General features: G+C 42.7%; 1 protein-coding gene across 1 annotated transcript in view; it reads left to right on the top strand.

The window, feature by feature from the left end:
• SLC18A2 (solute carrier family 18 member A2) overlaps positions 1 to 19,380 on the top strand; it is a 28,682-nt gene extending 9,302 nt beyond the window's left edge. Inside the window, exons 4-15 of the mRNA XM_086466446.1 lie at positions 1,243 to 1,326; positions 4,122 to 4,214; positions 4,656 to 4,745; positions 4,855 to 4,898; positions 4,974 to 5,034; positions 10,139 to 10,234; positions 13,558 to 13,636; positions 13,883 to 13,934; positions 14,376 to 14,439; positions 15,531 to 15,650; positions 16,213 to 16,346; positions 18,989 to 19,380. Coding sequence (XP_086322572.1) covers positions 1,243 to 1,326; positions 4,122 to 4,214; positions 4,656 to 4,745; positions 4,855 to 4,898; positions 4,974 to 5,034; positions 10,139 to 10,234; positions 13,558 to 13,636; positions 13,883 to 13,934; positions 14,376 to 14,439; positions 15,531 to 15,650; positions 16,213 to 16,346; positions 18,989 to 19,096 — 1,025 coding nt within the window. The 3' untranslated portion in view covers positions 19,097 to 19,380. The remainder of the gene's footprint in view (positions 1 to 1,242; positions 1,327 to 4,121; positions 4,215 to 4,655; positions 4,746 to 4,854; positions 4,899 to 4,973; positions 5,035 to 10,138; positions 10,235 to 13,557; positions 13,637 to 13,882; positions 13,935 to 14,375; positions 14,440 to 15,530; positions 15,651 to 16,212; positions 16,347 to 18,988) is intronic.

The raw sequence follows: 19,380 nt of genomic DNA, 5'->3' as shown, positions 1-19,380 counted from the left end.
GGCACTGAAGTGCTGGAGAAGATTACCTGGTCTCACGGTCACTGACAACTCTGCATTTTCAGAACATGTTAGACAAATTGTGGTTGGGACGGAGATAAGAGTAGTGAGCCTAATTCATGGCAGAGGGGGTACTGTTGATCTGTTGACATCCTTCACTTATTGTTCTTCTCTCTTTTTCTTTTCTTCTTTTTCTTTTCTTCTTTTTCTTTATTTTTCCTTTCTTCCTTTATTTTTCTCTCTCTGCACAAGCAGGGATTTTTGTAAGACTGGTGGAAAGCCCGAGAGGCACAATGCCACAGGGTGGTCGGGAGAAGTGTACGTGGGTCTTGTATTTAGTTGGTGCATAACAGCTTCCCCCAGCTGTAACCTGTCTGGCAAAGTTCCTTAGGTGGCCAACAGAGAGAAGCTGAAAAAAGTTTTTAAAAACTCACTGTAGATTTATTGACACTGATCATGACACAAGCTCTACCCGCAGAGATGTGCTTGGGTTTCTGGGACACTCTTCCTTTCCAGTGTTGTGGATGGGAATTTGGCTGGACTGATGAGTGCAGCACCCAGGGGCTCAATCCCAAAAGGCAGAGTGGAGCCTGGGGTAAAATCACTTGGGGAGAGATAGAGAGTCACCTCCTCATGTGCAGTTTCTCTGGTGGGCTGCTGTTGGGAGGATCAGGAACTTGCTACAGCCCTTGAACTGGTGGAGCTGGCTTCCCTGCACCTTCAGCCAGCTGTGCTGCACAGCATCTATTGCAAAGCTGGCAACACCGGGGTAAAAACCTCTCTCCACCCATCTACTTACTGGAGGAAACATCAGTGTGTGCATGCGTGCAGGGGCGTGTGTGTGTGTGTTAAATCCTGCTTTCCCTGAACGCCTGGAGCCTCAGACTGGGCAGCCTTAAATGAAGCAGCGTGGGGAGGCAAGGCTGGAAAGAAAGGTCTTATTGCTCCTTCTGCGTGCAGCTGAATCAGAGCAGGATGTAATCAAATCCTAAGTAATTAGTTAAAACTGCTTGTACGCTTGCATTCTGTCTTACCAGGAGGCTTAGACACCTGAGAGCAATTCAACACTGACACATCTAAATGCAATAAAGGAAAATAATGCTGTTAGCATTGAAAGTGGCAGAAGTCACTGTAAACACTTGACTAAATTGCGTGAAGTTTTTGTGATAGTTTAAAGAAATCTAACTTTTTAATCTAGTTAGAGTTAACCTAATTTAAAAAAATTCACCTCTGTTTTTTCTGTAGTGTTTGCCTTCTCTGGAAGCTACACATCACTGTTTATTGCCAGGTCCCTTCAAGGAGTGGGTTCCTCTTGTTCTTCGGTGGCTGGTAAGGGGAGAGATGACAGAGCAAAATACAGATCACCGATGCTGTCATTTTTAGTAATTTTCTGTATTGTATTTTGTCTGCAGTTTCAGTAATTAATACAAAAATATTCAATTAAATCAATTCCACATTTTTTCTGTCCCTTTCATATAAAGTAACTCAAAAGCAAATGTCTTTTCAGACTTCCTTGGTATTTGGGTTGTGGTAAGGTAGAGCACTAAATGAACTTCACTCTCCCTGGGATTTCTGCATGTGCATCTTCAATATTTTAAATTCATTTTTAGCCATTTTAAAGGTCATCAGGAACTTATGTTGGTACTTCTTATAGTAGGGATAGCAGCTCTGTCTGTTACTGAAATTTCTGTTATAAAATGTTGTTTTCAAGGACTTACCATGCTATCTGCCAGTTTGGACTCAGGTCACCTGTACCAGATTTCCAATACAAGGCTGTAAGTTTTAAATGAGTAGGTGAAATGGAGCACGGGTTTTCAGCCCAAACTGTTCAACCATTTCTGAGACTGGAGAAAATACGATTTGTTAATGTTAGAACATTTCACAATCTTTCATTTGAAAAATTTCCCGTGACGGCAGCAGGAACATAAATTTGGTTTGGGAGGGGAGGTGAAGAGAGCTTTTTGTCGAGAATGTGTCTTTTGGCTTCTTCAGGAAAATTCCCCTTCCAAGTTGGGGTGGCCTATAACCAGGGTTCACACGCACTCCATAGAAACTGATCAAGAATTTGGCAGCTGGATTCCTCCTACGTTCCTTTTGCAGGGATTTTGCTCCAGCCCATATCTGGGCAGCGCTGCTTGGGCCAGCTGGGGAGACGCAACGTCCCAGACCGAGCATTCAAACTGGGAGCAAGAGGCACCTTATGGCTAAGATAGGTTTGAAGCTGCACAACAAGCACTAAATAGAGATATTTAAGCCTGGATGAGCAGTGGGAGCAGTGGGGATGGGGCTAAGGGAGCAGGCAAGGGCTGGGATGAGGAGCCAGGGATGGGGAAGGCAAAGACAAGCAGGAGGGGTAGAGACAAGAAAATCCATTTTTTTCTCCTTGTACCAGTTAAGGTTACAAGTCAAGATTTCCAAAAGGAAGGCATGTCAGAATCAAAATTATTGTTCAGCTTTAGACCAGTCCCTGTGCAAGTGCGAACCTTGAGATTGGGCTCTTAGACAAATACGTGACTTTTTTTCACAAACAACCTACAAAATAGAGCAGAAAAGGCTGAGAAACCATCTAGTCCACCCCCTTCCTGAAGGCAGGATCAGCTTTGTATCTGTCGTTCCTCATGCATACTTGACAGGCATGTTCTCAGAAGCCTCCAGAAATGCCCTCAGCATCTAGCTTTGTGCTTAAGTACCTCTACCATCAGGAAGTTTTTTCTGACGTCTCATCTAAATCCTCCTTACTGTCACGTAAACTCATTTCTGCTTCCCACAGTTGAGAGAACATGAAGAACAGGTTCTTTTCTTTATCATTGTGGCTCTTTTTCATATTGCAAGTCTATTATCACATCTCACATAGTTTTTCTCTTCTCTGGTTTTAAATAGAAAGTCCTGCAGTTGTCCCTCACAGGTATTTGTCTAAGCCTTTGCTCATCCTCATTGCTCTTCTCTGGGTAGTCTCCAGTCACCTCCACATTTCTTCCTGTCCCGCACCAAAACTGGACCCAGCACTCAGAAGAAACTCTGACTCTATACAAGAGCAAACAGCAGTGAGAGTCACTTCACGTATCTCACAGGCAAAGGAAGATTTGTGTAGTACTGCTGCAGATCAGTTGTTTACCCCTGCTGCATTTCTGATTGTAATCTTTCCTACCTAAGAGAAAAACTTAGTGTTGTCTTCTTTGTATTGCCTCCTATTTTTTCCCAGAGTATTTCTTCAAGTCTCACAAATGCATTGTGAATTCTGATATCATTCTCTAGCTTGCCCTTCAACTGTTCATGCAAACAGTTTGACGTCATCCACAATTCTCCAAACATGTTCATCTGCACAGGATCTCTGCTCTTTTGGTGCACATGATGGATGGTATTCACTTAATGATCTATCATGCAACATTCTGTTTTCTTTTTCTGGCTCACTGTATAGCTGTGGACCCTTTTTACTGAGTCCAACTTAAACATTGACTTGAAAACAGAATTATTTGTTTCTATGAGGACTCTTCTGCACCACTTACCTCTACAGTGTCTGAACGATTCACAGAAAACATATAAATTTGGTTTCATGTTTCCTTTTGTGAAATGAAGGCTCATCATCAAATGCAGAAGGGAGGCACGTGAAGATGAAGGTCAAAGAATCCTTTAATTTTGGATGCTGAACTTGAAATACTCATTTTCAAAGTAATCAGCTCTGCATAACGCCTCATGCCCAGAGCACAGCTAGCACTGACCACAGTTACAGCCGGGAGTGGTCACCAGACCTTTGTGTTAAGTGCTCAAAGTATAAATCATAAGTAGTGAATGCTTGTTTCACCTACTTGAGAAGTATCTTCTGTGAAAAAGACACAGACAAAGAACCTAACAAATGAGGGCATCATTAAATTATCTGACTAATACTGAATAATAGACCATGGTCTCAGAGACCATTTACATTTGCCAAACCTCTTTTTTGCTTCAAGGTGAATTCCATGTGGAGATTATATATAAATATATATATATATATATTTGTATTTATATAGAGATACCTGCTGTCCTGTCTGTATGATGTTTAGTAGGGCTGGCAAATATAAACGATAATACACAGCTGCCTACATTTGTCTTGTGCTTTTTAAATTTTTATTTTTATTTTTTTTTAGGGATGGGTATGCTTGCCAGTGTGTATACAGATGACGAAGAGAGAGGCAACGCAATGGGAATTGCACTAGGAGGCCTTGCTATGGGAGTATTAGGTCAGTGAGACGGAGGCTCTGCAGGCAAAAGAAACCACCCCCCAGCCTTCTCCTTCAGACCTTGGCATGGACTTGTGATCTATGAAAGCAGCAGAAGAGGCTCATCAAGTGCGATGTTCTTGTGCCATCTCCAGATTAGATTCATGGTGCATGTTAAGAATAGTTTTTCCCACAGAAGCACATTTCTTAGGCAGATACATACGTTGGACAACAATCTCTGAGATGTTTGTGTTTAGTTTCCATGGAAGAGTATTTTTGGGAGTGAAGAATATGGTTATTGTCATGATCAATGAACTTTGTGTTTGGTTTGTTGGGGTTTTTTTAAATTGAGCTTTTTTGTCGCTGAGTGCCAATAGCAGGATGCCCAAAGGCTTGCAGAGGATGTTTGTTCAGAATCAGAGATGTGGCTTCACAACTGTGTCCTTTCTTTCTCCCTGGCAGTGGGCCCACCTTTTGGGAGTGTCATGTATGAGTTTGTGGGGAAGAGTTCTCCTTTCCTGGTGCTGGCAGCACTAGCTCTGTTAGATGGAGGTCAGTAAATACGAAGATTCAGTATCACCAGGTAGCACATCCCTTTCATTTAACTACCATCTAACACCCTTCTTCTAAGAAACGTTACAGTGTTGATTTCTTTTCACAGCTGTTCAATTATTTGTGCTGCAGCCATCCAGAGCACAGGCAGAAGTAAGTATTAAGGTAAAACACTCTAGGCGATGGATGACACTTTGCCTTTCCTAATCCCAAACTTTTGTTCCACAGAGTCAGAAGGGGACACCATTACTGACACTTTTGAAGGACCCATATATCATTATTGCAGCAGGTACCAGATCCCTTTTTTTTTCTTTAAACAAACCGTTGGTGTTACACCTGGCATCCTGGAACACATTAGGCTGAGCTGGTTTAACAATTTTGCCATTTGCTGGCTTCATTTACATAAAGCTCAAAGAACCTGTTGATAATACAGGATGAATATATCAGCAGAAAAGTAACAGGCAGAAAGTTTGAAAAGTAAGTGTCTTTCCAGCTGAGAGGACACTAATGACTTTCAGTTGCTTGCTAAGGCAGTGAGATGTGGCCGTGAAACTTTCTGTGAGGCAAGTGAATAGGGCCAAGGCTTTCAGAGAGAGGGATTGCCAGCACATCGCAGGCAGGAGTAGGGAATAACACTAAGCTTTGGTTTTGTTTGAAAAGGAAGTGAGTTCAGTCTCTAGAGTGTGGATTACATCTCAGAAAAGGTCTGGGTTGAACGGTGAATGTATTGTTCGTCTAATGAGTCTTTCTGTCTCAAGGGAAGTTTGCCTTTTTGCGTTGCATTTTGTTGAACGTTTATTCTGAAGTCTGTAATTAAGCCTGGGCCTTTTTTATTTTCATAAAATATCTGAAAAGAGATCATAAATTTTACAGTTTTGTTCCTAAATCCCAACCTGCTTGTCCAAGAAAGCAATTCTTCCAGGCGCTATTTGATTTCAGTGTTTCTTAGTGGTCTTAGGGAACGACGATTACCCTAGCTCTTTGACTAGAGACTGTGAATCTGTGACTAAACTTACACAAACACTTTTGTTTGAGAAATTCTCGGAGAACTAAAAGACTTTTTCATAGAATAAAAGTATTTGAGGGAAGAGAGTAGCAAAGACAGTACCTGTCATAAGAGATCAGATCTATCATTCATCTAATTCAGTACCTTGTCTCCTACAGTGCTTAAAGCAGGTGCTGCAAGGACAGGTTCATGTAGTATATGAACTAGATTTCTGGAGAAGAATGTGATCCCTGCCAAGGTCTGATCTGTGGCAGAACTGTGGTTTAAACCACACAATATGACCAGGGGACTGATTTCAAGGAGAGCTTGACTAAGACTTAGCTGCTCATGCCAAACTAGTCTTAGCTGAGGGAAAGGTACCAGAGACTGTAGATCCCACTATTTTGACCACATCCCATGTCTGCAAAGAGCAGGGATGGATTTTGTTCCCATTTTCTAACACACTTGCATGGCATTCAATTTGTGCAGCTATTCTCTTCACTGAAGCTGTTTCAGCTGATGTTTCGGGGCTCTCTAAAGCAGGGCTGCACAAAGAGTCTCAGAACAGCAAAGCAGTGACGAGATTCAGGACTGAGTAGCCTGGAATAAGGACAGTGCATGTCAGAGAGACCTTAACTTTACTGCCCTGTCTGTTTGTGCCTCTTGCTTCCCTTCACGTGCCTGCAGGCACTGCCAGTGCCTCCTGTTTCCCCTTCCCATCTGTGATCCACAGTGGCTGGGCATGATCAGATGAAGGGAAAGGAAGGGGGTACAGATGGGTAGAAAAGTAAAGACCCTCTCTGTTCTGATCCCTCCTGCTCTTTACAACTGCTCTCGGTGACCTGTCCTGCTCCCACCAAGCACCAGTGCCCATGATCTGCGAAAGTCCCTCCCACGGGTTAATGGCAGGGTTAGGTACAGCACCCAGGGTCTCTGCCTCCAGGGACAGACTGCCCAGGACTTTGACAGCATGGATGATGTTGACATTCTCTAACCTCAGCCTCTTCTCCCTGTGCTTTGTTTCCCTTGCACATTTTTTTTCAGAGCTGAATGCCAAATACCAACTAGAAATTCAGCCTGTTTTTCTGGCCTATCAGTGCACATCAGTCCGAAGGCAGATTTCTTGATTCACCAGGAATACAGTTTAAATGCTAATTGCTTCTGTTGGGAAATGGTTGCTTTTTGCAGCGAAAAGGTTCTGAAAGTTTCGTTTGCTCTCCCTTACCCCAAGGAGTTCGAGTTTCTAAGACGGGAACTTCTGATTCTGATACTAACAGGGAAGGGTGGGTAAGCGGTTGGTTGGGACGGCAGAGTCAGCTCTCTGCTGTGACACCTTGACACAATCAGTCAAGGCATCATGCCACATTTCTCAATGTCTAAGCCAGGATAATATCTTCTGCTTCACAAGGATGCTGTGAATGTGAATGTCCCACACCGTGTATGATGTTCCGATAGAACGATTAGAGAGAGGAAGGTTAAAAGTCCCATTGGGTCTGCACTGCTCAGGGAGATTAGAGGTTTTTGAATGGCTTTTAAGGCAGTTATCTACCTCATTAAAAAACTGACTGCATCTCTAGTGGGCTGATTTGTTAACCACAAGTAAAAGCCTGGTAATTTAAACTTTAGGCATGCTGTGAACGGACTAGCAGTTGAAGTGCTTTTTGCACTCTCGATTTAGGTACACTAATTTCATGATATAAATTCAGATTCAATCTCCTGAGTGTGCGTCATACACTTGAGTCATAATTGTTTGTATTATCAAAGTACAAGCACTTTCTAACCAATTTGGCTTAACTATAACACAATATTACTCTTTAACACAAGGTGTCCTGAACTCTTCTTTCTGAAAGAGTGACTTTTTCCCTTGATAACCCATATTGCCTGTCAGTTAGTGATTGTCACGACAGAGAGGAGGCCAGTGCTCTCACTCATTCACTGTATATCTCAGTCCCTACGGCCAGTCCTGATGTCTGGTTGCCTTCAGTGCCAGCAATAGCTTTTGCAGGACATGCTGTGGCCACTGCAGCTGAACATGCGCTCACCAGTCACAGTGAGGTGGTCATAAAGATGTGGGCACCGGAGGGGCAGATGATATGACAAGCTGACATGAAAACCTCTGCAGGAGAAGGGAAATAGGAGCAAACACAGACTCTGCCTCCTATATGGATTGAGTCAGGGGCGATGTTTCAAAGTCTGTGCCATTAGTAGTCACTGACCCAGGCAAAAGAAACGTTACTGACATTTTTTGTCACTGCTGGTAGGAGCTCAGTGAATGAAGTCAACTGCGTTCTCACAGCCAGGGCTCACTGATGGGGATTAATGAAACTTTAGGTGGTCACAAAGTTGCATTGGCAGACAAGTTAGTTTAAATTATCAGATCCAAAAACCAGAATCGAGGCAGATGTCATCATAAGCACATGGGTTCCTGAGAAGGTGTGTGACAGCTTTTCACTGAGTACCTGCTTTTTCACAGAAAAATGTCTACGGCACTCTGCCAAAAGCTGCAGAGGTTCTCAGCTGCAGAGATGGGATCTGGCTGGAAGGCTGCAGTTTCACACCTTCTGGCCAAAGTAGGGTGTTTAACCTAATTTAAAGAAGAAATCGTGTAGGATTTATGCCTTTGAGATATGGCCCTCTAAAGAGAGGTCAGCTCCACGCAAGACAGAGGGAAAAATAGATTTCATCTTCTTTTGGGGGAGCTTCGCTAAGGTAGCACAGTCTTTATTGGACTTCGCCCTGAGTTTGCAGAGTACCAGCTCAGGCTCTCACTTTTCTTTTGGGGCACATCCTCAAGATCTGAAGTACCTTTGTCACCATGTACCCGACTGCTTTGGTAAGCTCTGGTGTTGTTTCCTGACCTAATGAGAAATAGATGCAATACATGTGTGCATGCACACCTATTTCTCATTTCTTTGTGAAGTTTAAGAGTGGAATAAGACCTTTGCCTCTGTTAGAATGGCCCTGCACTTTGTGTGGCCTGAAATGTTTTTCCAGCATCAAGGAAGCTGCTCGAGTGTGGCTGATTTTGGCTCGGAAGAGGACAGCCCTGCGGTGTTTAACTGGGGCTCCTTACAGACACTACGCTAGTGGGAGCTTGCAGCAGAGTGGAAGCTTCAGATCTAACCTTTCATCTGTAGGGTAAAGCAGTGATGAACTGTTGCTCCTTGCCGCGGGAAGGGAGTGAGACAGCTAGCCTGGAAGTGCATTTTAGGAACTGTGGATACGCAGTCTAATGTATTCTGACAGATTTGAACAAAGAATGACATCAGTGCTCATTCTGTTTTGAATGGTATGATGAGGAACTTGTTCCAGGAGAAATAATATTTCTCTGACCTCAGACAAATTAAGCTTATTTTTTATAAGTAAAATTTAGATGGTAGATGACTGTAAGAGCCTAGAACACTTTCCTAAATTTCACAGACTATAAATATTAGGAAGAGAAGTGGGAACACAAGTGTGAGGTTGTCACTTCTAGTAACTTCCAAAACTCCCCTGAAAGTCATTTTGCAAGGGATTAGCAGAGGGCACGTGTCCCGTTGCCCTGCATTAGGCTTTGACTGCCTCAGGTTCTTTTCAGTAAGCAGAAAAGGCATCTTGAATCCAAAGAAATACCATGGGGTTTAATACTCCCTGCACTAAAGCTGAAGTGCACTGCTGAGGATAGACGAGCTTGACACAAACCCACTGGAGTCTGGATCTGCAGGCAGTGGCATAGGGCAGAGCTGAGCCGGCGGGCAAGACTGAATCAGCACTTCCACCACTTGGTATCCTTTGCGTCTGGGTGACTAAAGGTCCAGAAATTCAAAAGAGATTTGGAAGCATTTGAAATTCACAGGGCTGGGCAAGCTCAGCCAGACCCATGCTTTGCTGCATGGGCTTCCTGGCTGGTAGCTATAGGATCGCTATGCAAAATTCCCTTTCGTAGAGGATAGACATCTTTGTGGTTGTCTTGTGGTATTTTTAGGCTCGAGACCTCCACATCTCACTGTAGTCGTTCTCAGATGATGGAGGCATAGGGTCAGAGCCTGTGCCTCTTACACAACAGGGCTCCATTTTTGCCCCAGGAGACTAGAAGAAGACCAAAAGATTGTAGTTTTAGCTAATCATTTGTACAACAGTCAGACCTCATGAACTTTCTAAATGTCATCAAGCTCACTGCAGACTTTCACATTATGAAGTAGCTTAACCTTTATTGTAGAATTTCTAGGAGAACAGAAATACAGAGAAAGTTAATCTTCAGTGATTCTACTTTCTGTTCTATTTAACATTAATCAACATTTGATGCATGACAAATAGGACTAGAAAAACGTAATGTTTTTTGTAAAAGCATCCATTCTTTGCATGGCTTTTTGTTCACAGTCAAAAGAAATAATTATTACTTTTTTTTCTCTCCTTTTCCTTCTCCAAGGGTCAATCTGCTTTGCAAACATGGCGATTGCTATGCTTGAACCAGCATTACCCATCTGGATGATGGAGACCATGTGTTCAAAAAAATGGCAACTTGGTAAAGTACTGTATATTATTTGCATTGCTGTGTTTTATCTAATGACTGTCTCAGTTCTGATCCTGTTGGTGATGGTCTCCATACAGGCTTCAGGGTAGTAACTTTTTTTTTACTATTTTTAAACTGACAGTGTTATATCTGCACAATTGCAAACATCAGTTTGTAAGAAAAACAGGCAATGGATTGATGTTACTGTCATAGAGGCTCTAATAAGGGGCATTGAAGGAAAAATAGATGCAGGCAGCCACGGCGCTGTGCTTGTCCTGGCTCCTTTGGGAGCCCCAGCAGCGCATCTGGCAGTGAGTCTTGGCTGGGCCAGCTACAAGATGCCTGTTGAGCTGCAGAGCCAGCCCAACAGGGCAGAATAATTTTTGGGGGGTTTTTGCCAGAGGGAATCCTTCCTCAGTTCCTAGTTTGAGTTGCCAGGAGCAGGCAGCCACAGAAATCTGCAGCAGGTGCAGTGTTTGGTGCAGAGCATGCCCATGCCAACACGCACTCCTTCCAGGGCTGCTCCTGGCAACGTGTACAAGAAGGATGGACTTTTCTTAACGTGTAGCCACCAAGGGCATGGGGAGCATTTTCCCTTGAATCTGACAGATTTGACACCCTTTCAGTGGTTACTTAGTCATCCCATTCAGCAGAAAGCAATGGAAGAGACCCAGCTTGGACCACCTTATAACCTGTAACAGGGGCACAGTCTCGGGAAACCAATGTCCACAGGCAAACTGGGAACTTGTGCCATGTATCAAGTTGGACTAGAGAGTAAAATTGGGGCAGTTACTTTCTCTTTGAGGTGAACAAGGGAGGGAGAGAGGAAACGGACTAATTGCCAGTGAGAGTCGAACTGTGTGCAGGAGGTTAACGTGAATCACCCTGGGGGTAGGATAGAGTTACCATCAAAAACACAACACGTTTGATAATGCCAACAAATGTTCTTTGCTCTGACTTTTCATTAGGGTATTTTTTGTATCATTATATGGCATTTGAAAGAAAAAGAAAAACCCTTCATGAAAATTATGTTCAGCTACCATCCTATGCTAATGTAGGTGTCCCAACACCATATAGAAAGCACAGACCTTAGTTCTAATTAAGGCAAACTCAGATCTAGGGTGGCCGTAGGTAGCAGTACTTAATGTGCTGCTGTACTGTTGAACATGGTAAGGACTGCTAGCCTGTAATATAGCAAAATTAACACAAAAAGATATTTTAAACTTCACAAAGAAAAAGAAAGATTGTTTATCATTCTCCCTCACAAGAGTTTCATATTACTGGTGCAACAGAAATGAGGTTTACAAATCTCTTAGTTGAATAAAGGTTCCTAGAAGGAAAATATCCATTTTAAATTAAGACTAATTTTACCCCTTAATGATGTAAGTAATTGACTCTATTATGCTTTGTCTGCTTTGACAGCATTAATTAAAGTTTTTAAGCCTCTTAAATTACATCTTGAACTGCAGGGTTTTAAGCAAATTATTATCTTAGGCAATTTGGAGATCCAGCTGTTTGAAGCATGATCTGAAGAAGGTACGAAGAACCTTGATTTGATCAATTAATGTTACTGTGCATAAAGCTTACTTAGAAAACGACGGTTCTGCTTCAATATACCACAGCTTACACCCCAACCTGCAAGTCTTACTTAACGAGCCTTTGCAGTATTTTTTTTAACAGTTGTCAAGATCTGCTGTATGTGACCGTTTGGTATAAAAAGATAGCTCCAAGCAGTAGAAAAGCAGTTGCAGTTACACAAGTGAAAATGTTTCCCCAGTATCACTGTTGTAACCCACAAGGATTTCAATCACAGGATATTGCCGTGCTAAAAATTACCTCTCAATTTTTTTTCTTATGACTATCAGATAGGATGGAAGATGGATAGGCAGGAAATGAGAAAATCTATGTTGCCTTGGTGAAAGATGAGGAGCATATACACTTAAAGGCAATGGTTTGATTATGTACCATGATGTCACAGCTGCTTTCCAAATCTGAATTACCTGATTTAACAGTGACCAAATGGAAGGCCTGTCATGGCATGTGCTAATTAGTCAGACTTTCCCAGTTTTGACACGTTTCCCAGCTGTGTTTTTCTCAAGAAGATGCAAAATCTAAGAGGAACAGCAGAAAAATACCGTGTGTTATTTCTTCCAAGACACACGAACCATTCAACACCATTGCGCAAGGATCCACCGTCAGGCACAGCCACCCTGTTCCTCCGCCTCTCAGATATTTTCCACACCATGTCTTCTCCTCAGGGGCAGTCCCTGCTCTCACACACCCTGCATCACCCTCCCCGGCGCCCTCCAGGCAGCCGAGGCAGTGGCACACAGCGCTCCCCGTTAGCACTTCTTCCTCGGACGTTTCCCCTCCGGCTGGGTCCTGCCCTGTGCCATACGTGGGGGGAGAGGATGAACCCTCAAGTACAGGCTGGAACTGGCTTTTAGACCAGAGATGTTTCTGGCCATCGTGCAGGCAGCGTCTGCTCCAGCTACAGCCGCTGCAGCGGAAACCTCAAGACTAGAAAAAATTGCTGGTCCCAACAGTATGTTTTTCCGAGTGGACGTGGGGGAGATGGGAGAGTACAGGAACAGGTACCCTCCCGTCAGGGTCAGGGGGAATTTACTCAGGTGCCTTCATCTGCAAGTCATTACAGATAATTAGCTTTTTTAATTTAAACCAATAACGGAATTTTTTTTTTTAAATTAACTTTTACTGTAAATATATTGGCTAAATAATTTCAAAACCATGATATTAAGGTTTCTTCACCTTTACATTGTTAATACATACTCGGCTTTTGTCGCTGCTTGACCAAGGACTGTGTTGCTGCATTACCAACTCGCCTTAACACGAGGCCTCATGACATTCGCAGGCTGGGAGGGGGACCGTGACTTGCAAAGCTGCAGCAGCAGTCCTGCTGTCCACTCCTCCAGGGAGGGATTCACCCACCCCTGACCGTCCTGGGCTTGCTGCATGTGCTGAGCATACACTCCATAAGCCACACAAGCAACAGAGTTGCTTTCCTTGACCTATCCCAAAGCTTATTGTAGTTAGATATAAACTTTCTGCTTTGTTCCATTCCCTCTCCCATACCAGTTCTTGTAGCTGATGCTGAAAAAGTTTTCAAAGGCATCACATCACTCCTGTATTTCATAGATGATGTCCTAAGATTTCATGAGAAGGCTGCAACAAACCGGATATTTGATTCTTTGGGCTATGCACAGAGGCTCTATTAGATGCGTTCAAATCAAAATTGAGGTTTCTGGAATTTATTAGTTTCTTCTAACACTTCACTAAAATCCTTGCTGATAAAACATCTCGTTCATATTTTTCAGGCGTTGCTTTTCTTCCAGCTAGTATCTCTTATCTCATTGGGACTAATCTTTTTGGGATACTTGCACACAAAATGGGAAGGTATGCTTAATTTAAAAATACTAATAATCTTCCAGTCTGTTCATGTACCATATCCAGTGTTTCCCAGGGCAGTTTATTGATAGTGGAAATTATTAAAGTTTGTTCTATAGTATCAAAATGGCTTTTTTGAACATGTTATTTCTTTGATTGCATAACTCAGCACTTCAGTTATGACTTTGAAACACTCAAGATCAGCTCTAACATCTCAGTAGTGCCGATCGCTGAGTGATGTTTCTTCTTTGATAGGTGGCTTTGTGCTTTAGTCGGGATGCTAGTCGTGGGAATAAGTATTTTATGCGTAAGTAGAAGATCATGTATCTTTCAAACCATCTAAATGTTCATGTGTTCATCTTCAAATATGTGCTTTCCCCTTGAGAATTTTCTGGAGTTTCTGCTTTATGATATCTTATTAAACAATGTGTAGTTAATAGGTTCCAGATCAGAGTGCTTTCAAATTTCAGTGCTTTGATTATTTTAAGGAAGAATGGCTCTGCAAGGAGGAGGATGATCCATTTTTTGAGCTGTGACTCAACAGTTTATTCTTGCTCATAATAGTAAGTGTGTCAGTGATTTAATGGTACAGTTGTCTGAAACAGCCCAGTACAAGGATCAAACTCTGACTCTCACATCTATACAAAGCATGCTCTAACTACTTGGAGAACTTATCTTAAAAAAAGAAAACTACCCTCATTAGCACATGCAATGTGACATAATTAACTGCCTGAAATTTCCTTTATAGGTACCATTTGCTAAAAACATTTATGGGCTCATAGCACCAAATTTTGGAGTTGGATTTGCCATTGGTAAGAAAAACTACAATGACTTCTTACAGTGTGTTGCTTATGTAAAAATGATTTTATATGAAGTTTCATGCAAAATTAGGTTTGTTGCCATTCTGCTCTGACAGCGGTGAAGCCTGAGCTGTGGCCCAAACCAGTAGGTAAAGCAAGAAGGATTAAAGGACAGTGCTCGAGGCGGTTTGAACCAGGCTGCTGTTAGACAGGCTGGATTCTGAAGTCTGTCCAGAATTGCTCCATTGACCTAATCTTTCGACAGATCTTTCAAACTGTCCATGAATTTATATCTTGTTTTCAGAAATAAAGCGATGCACTGCCCAAAACCCACAGTCTTCCCTGTTGTGGAAAAGAATTTAAATGGACATTTTCATAGGGGAAAAAAAGAGAAGTCTTAAATTTTTTCATCAAATAGGAATTCCTAAGCCCATGTGCACGTACTCCTCTTCAAGCAATACGTGTGAACTTGCTTATGCTGGACCACACAGTCAGGCTGGAGTGGGGACCGTGGCTTTTTTTTTAGCACTTGGCTGGTCAGCAAATGTTCTGGGGCATCTTCACACATGAGGGTTGTGTAGTTCAGAGAGACGTTACAGGCACAACTACAAAACAGCAGTTTTGTCAGCTGTCTTGTGCTGTTTCTAGCTAGCAATGAAAGTGTGGCTCAAAAGGCGTGTTAAAACCACGGTAATAATTTCGATTGACTGGAGGTTAATGCAGTCTTTTAGGTCTACAGTACGTGTAAGTTCATGTAAAATACCTTTCTCCTAAATGAAAGCTACCTGGCTGGTAACGTGAGACAGGAGCCTTTGTGCAGACAGTGGTTGCACTGAGCAGTGCTTGATATGCGCTACGCTCGTATCTCTCTTGTCCTCTGGCAGATGTACATGTACACATGTCCATGCATGACCTCAGACACAGTAAGGACCATACAAAGCATGGAAAATACAGTCTATTTTCACACAAATCTTTTGCTTATTTAAGAATAAACATATTTTTAGGTGCTTTTGCATCCCTTTTTAGCACATAGTTGGCCAAGACATCAAAAGAATAACAAAAGTAAAATTTTCCTGAAATATGTTTCCTTCTCTCACGACCAGGAATGGTGGACTCCTCCATGATGCCGATTATGGGCTACCTCGTAGATCTACGTCACGTATCAGTCTATGGCAGCGTGTACGCAATAGCTGATGTTGCCTTTTGCATGGGCTTCGCCATAGGTAAGTCCAGCCTTTTCCTGCCTGTAATGCACAGTTAAGAAAAGAGAATATGCTACGATGCCAGGTGTGAATCCCAGTGGCATTCACAGACTTTATGAGCAGGAGTTCTCATTTTCTACACGAATTCAAAGCAGAGGGCATTGTGTTCGGCATCTCCTCCCCTCCTCTGCCGTGACACCGTGCTCAGCTTTGTTAGCTACAAGAGGCTTGAAGGTGTCAGACACTGGACACACATAGGATAGCCTGAGGAAAGAGGCCTTGGAATGTTTAAAACTAACACCACAGCTGTGCTCCTAATAGTCTGTGAGGGGATAACTCCCCACTGACCCCTTGCCTCCTGGAGTACGTGACACAGATGCCCCTAGGAGCATCTCTAATTTCTTCAATGAATGTGGAGTACGGAGCCCAGAAAGGTTTATGTCGTAATTACAAACATGTCTTTACAGTCCTCAAATCAATTTGTGAAGTGGGAGTTTTGTATATAAAATTACTGTTGTTTACAGTGACTGCTGCAAATTTTGTCTCTGAGTGATCTTCAGCACAGGGTTTTTATTTATACAAGGTCCCTCTGCTGGCGGTGCCATTGCAAAGGCCATCGGATTTCCATGGCTCATGACAATTATAGGGATTGTGGATATCCTCTTCGCTCCCCTGTGCTTTTTCCTTCGAAGTCCACCTGCCAAAGAAGAGAAAATGGTGAGCATAACATGGTTTCTTTATTATTTTTTGTTGTTGTTGTTTTTGTTTATTTGGTTGGTTGTTTTTTTCAGTGAAACAAATGATAACTTCCTTCTGAATCTTTGCCTGTAACCTCCCCAAAATGGGACCAGCACAGTTAATTTCACCCTCATGCATCATCTTTGGAATGAATTCCCCCTTCTTTTTATGTCCAAGATGTATAAAGAAAAGCTTTTTATTAGTTACATGTTACAAAGTCACAAATTTGATTATTACAAAACAGGGTCCAGCAGACATTCATCTGCAACAACATGCACTGTGGTGGAGTCAGTATAAAAGCCATGTCTGTTTTCCTTGAAGTGCCAGAACTGTATTGACCAATTTTGTTTTCTTTTTTTTTTTCCTTTGTGTGCCTCAGCCTGGTTTTTTCCTCATGGTCCTCTATAGTGTGCTTTGCATAATTTTTCCTCCTCTTTCTTTCCCCATACAGATCACCTGCCCTTATGAATTAATGGTTTCTCTTATCCCATCTGTACCATGGGTCTTATCTTGACTATTTTTTTAATATAACTTTGCCAGTGGCTTAACTTTCTAGAGCAGCCAGCGCTCCCCAGCTGCTGTGTGGTGCATAAGAACGACACTTGGCCAAATCAGCATCTTGCTCAGTCCCCTGCAGCCCGCACTGGGTATCTAGGGACGAGTCTCAGAGCAGGCAAATACGTTCTGATACATCCCTAAAAATAGGGGCTAATAGACCTAAGTCAAAATTAACTGCAATTAACAGTCTTTAACAGACTTTTTTCCCCATTTTTCCCCATTAATGTTCACATTTGCTCTCTGAATCCATGTAAAAGTCTACTTTCACAAGAGCTTGAGTGGAGAGTTCCCCTGTTTAGTCCTTATTCTGCCCCAGGATGCCCATGAGTGTGACTGCTCCTCCTGTTTCACTCCTCCTCTCCTACTGCTCACTGTTTACTTAGACTGTCACCCCCACAAAAAAAGATCCCTGCTCTGGTTTTGGTAGTCTTTTTCCTTCATTTCCCCTCCTATCTATACCACTCTCCTCTCTTTTGTACTTTACCATTTCTGCAACTCCGTTTGCCCTTTCATATAATGGCCCTTATCTGTTCCCCTCTCTGCTGTTGCAAGACTTGCTGTTGCTGCAGGCTTGTACTGAATCAAGCTCAAAAGCCCCCCTCCTGCAGGAGGGGATCCCTGGCTTTGCCCACTAGGTTCCCTCGGTTCAGCAAGATGGGAAGCTCCCAAAGGAATTATGAGGCAGTGCAGTCAGAAGGCAAAACAATCCCCATTGTGATTCCAGGGCTGGGAAAATCCTGCAAAACAAGCACCAATCTTTTCTGCAATATCCGTCACTACCTGTAGGTCTAGCCCACCCAGTGCGTCATCCTTGCTCGTGCCAAACAAGGTTGACTTGGGCCCAAAATGTGGTGGTTAGTTGTTTATTCGGGTGAAAAGAAAATATAATTTTGCATGTCCGTGGTCTTACTATGCAGCGGCACACCTCTGGAAGGTAAGAATAGAACCTGCTGCACATGCTGCTCACGCTTTGTACTAGCATGAGCGGAACAGAAGGTGGAAAAATGAATCTTGCTGAAATAGTGGCGTACGTGAGGCCAGAGACCTTTTGTTTTGCACATATTTGGACTGCAGAATCCCAGAGATTCCAGTTAATCCCTTGTCATGACCTTTGCAGACTGCACTGATTTATTTTTTTTTTTAACATTGACTAAGGCAGAGGAACAGAAAGGAAAAAGAAAAGCTGCTGTTGTTTGCTAGAGATATGTAGTTTATCGTGTGCTTCCCTGGCCACTGACAGGGCTTCACTTGTAACACAGTTATCACGGAAGGGACAGGATCTCTCCCCATGGCTTAAACACCTTCCAGCATCTGCTGCCCCACAAAATACCTTTAAATGCAAAGTGACTCCTATTCCCAAAGTGGCTAGTGGTAGCAAACTGATGTACGCTTTCTTTTGGGTTTGAAAAGAGTCAAAAGGAGGGTCCCTACTTTGTGTGACTAATTAAAACCCAAACTTAATCACATTCAACATGAAATGTGCTACACAATTGCTCTGAGTACAGACTCTGTCCTAGGAAAAACTCATCCCAAAGAATATAATATTGCAGCTGGCCCCTAACTATGATAATCACTTTTAGCGTTCCGTGGGCATCAAGTCAGAATATCCGGGCCACCCCTCTCTGCAGAGCCCAGTTACGCTCTTCTGGAGCTCCACAGAAAGGGGTGGGAAAGGCGGAGCTAGGAAGGGAGGCTCAGCTTGAGGCAGTAGGACTCCTCTTGCTCATTCATTCAGCTTTTAATAGATGGTGATCCAACACAGGAGAGGTGGGTTACTGCAACTGGAGAGCAGGCACATCTATTTCAGTTTAATAAGCGGGCTGAAATACTGGTTCCAGTAAGGTAATACAAATTTGCTGGTGATGCCTTTAGGGCCAAGATCGCACCTTACTCAGACCTATGGACTCAATTTACTCTGAAATTAGTTTGGGTTTTTCTTTCAGGGAGGAGAGGTGAATCCCTGAAGGATGGATGCAGCCAGACGGCTGCGTGGTGGAGTCAAGCACAGCCCTCAGCTGGGTGCTAAGTAGAAATGCTAATATTCACACTCTGTTTTCTTCTAGGCAATACTCATGGATCACAACTGTCCTGTGAAAACAAAAATGTATACCCAGAACAACATCCAGTCCTACCCCATAGGTGATGAAGAAGAATATGAAAGCGATGAATAACATGAAAAGCCATATAACATATTTTGGTGTACAAAATGCAGTGTTTCATGTGAAACATCCCATCCAGAAATAGGTTTTAGTTGTACTGTACATTCAATAGTGACATGGCCAAACAAACCAAAGGTATATTATCCATCGCCCAAGGTTAACAAAGCAGACTGCTAACCGCCTTATAAGGGGGGAAAAGGCTTTTATAGAGGATTTGTATAGTGTTAATCTTTATTTTGTGTATTTAATTTTATTGAATATTACACTATATTTTTTATTAAATGGGTAGTATAAAT

This window comes from Leptosomus discolor, chromosome 6 (assembly GCF_034619465.1).
Source record: "Leptosomus discolor isolate bLepDis1 chromosome 6, bLepDis1.hap2, whole genome shotgun sequence".
Taxonomy (NCBI): domain Eukaryota; kingdom Metazoa; phylum Chordata; class Aves; order Leptosomiformes; family Leptosomidae; genus Leptosomus; species Leptosomus discolor.
Note: the sequence above shows the minus strand (reverse complement) of the source record. Positions and strands in the feature narration are given on the sequence as shown.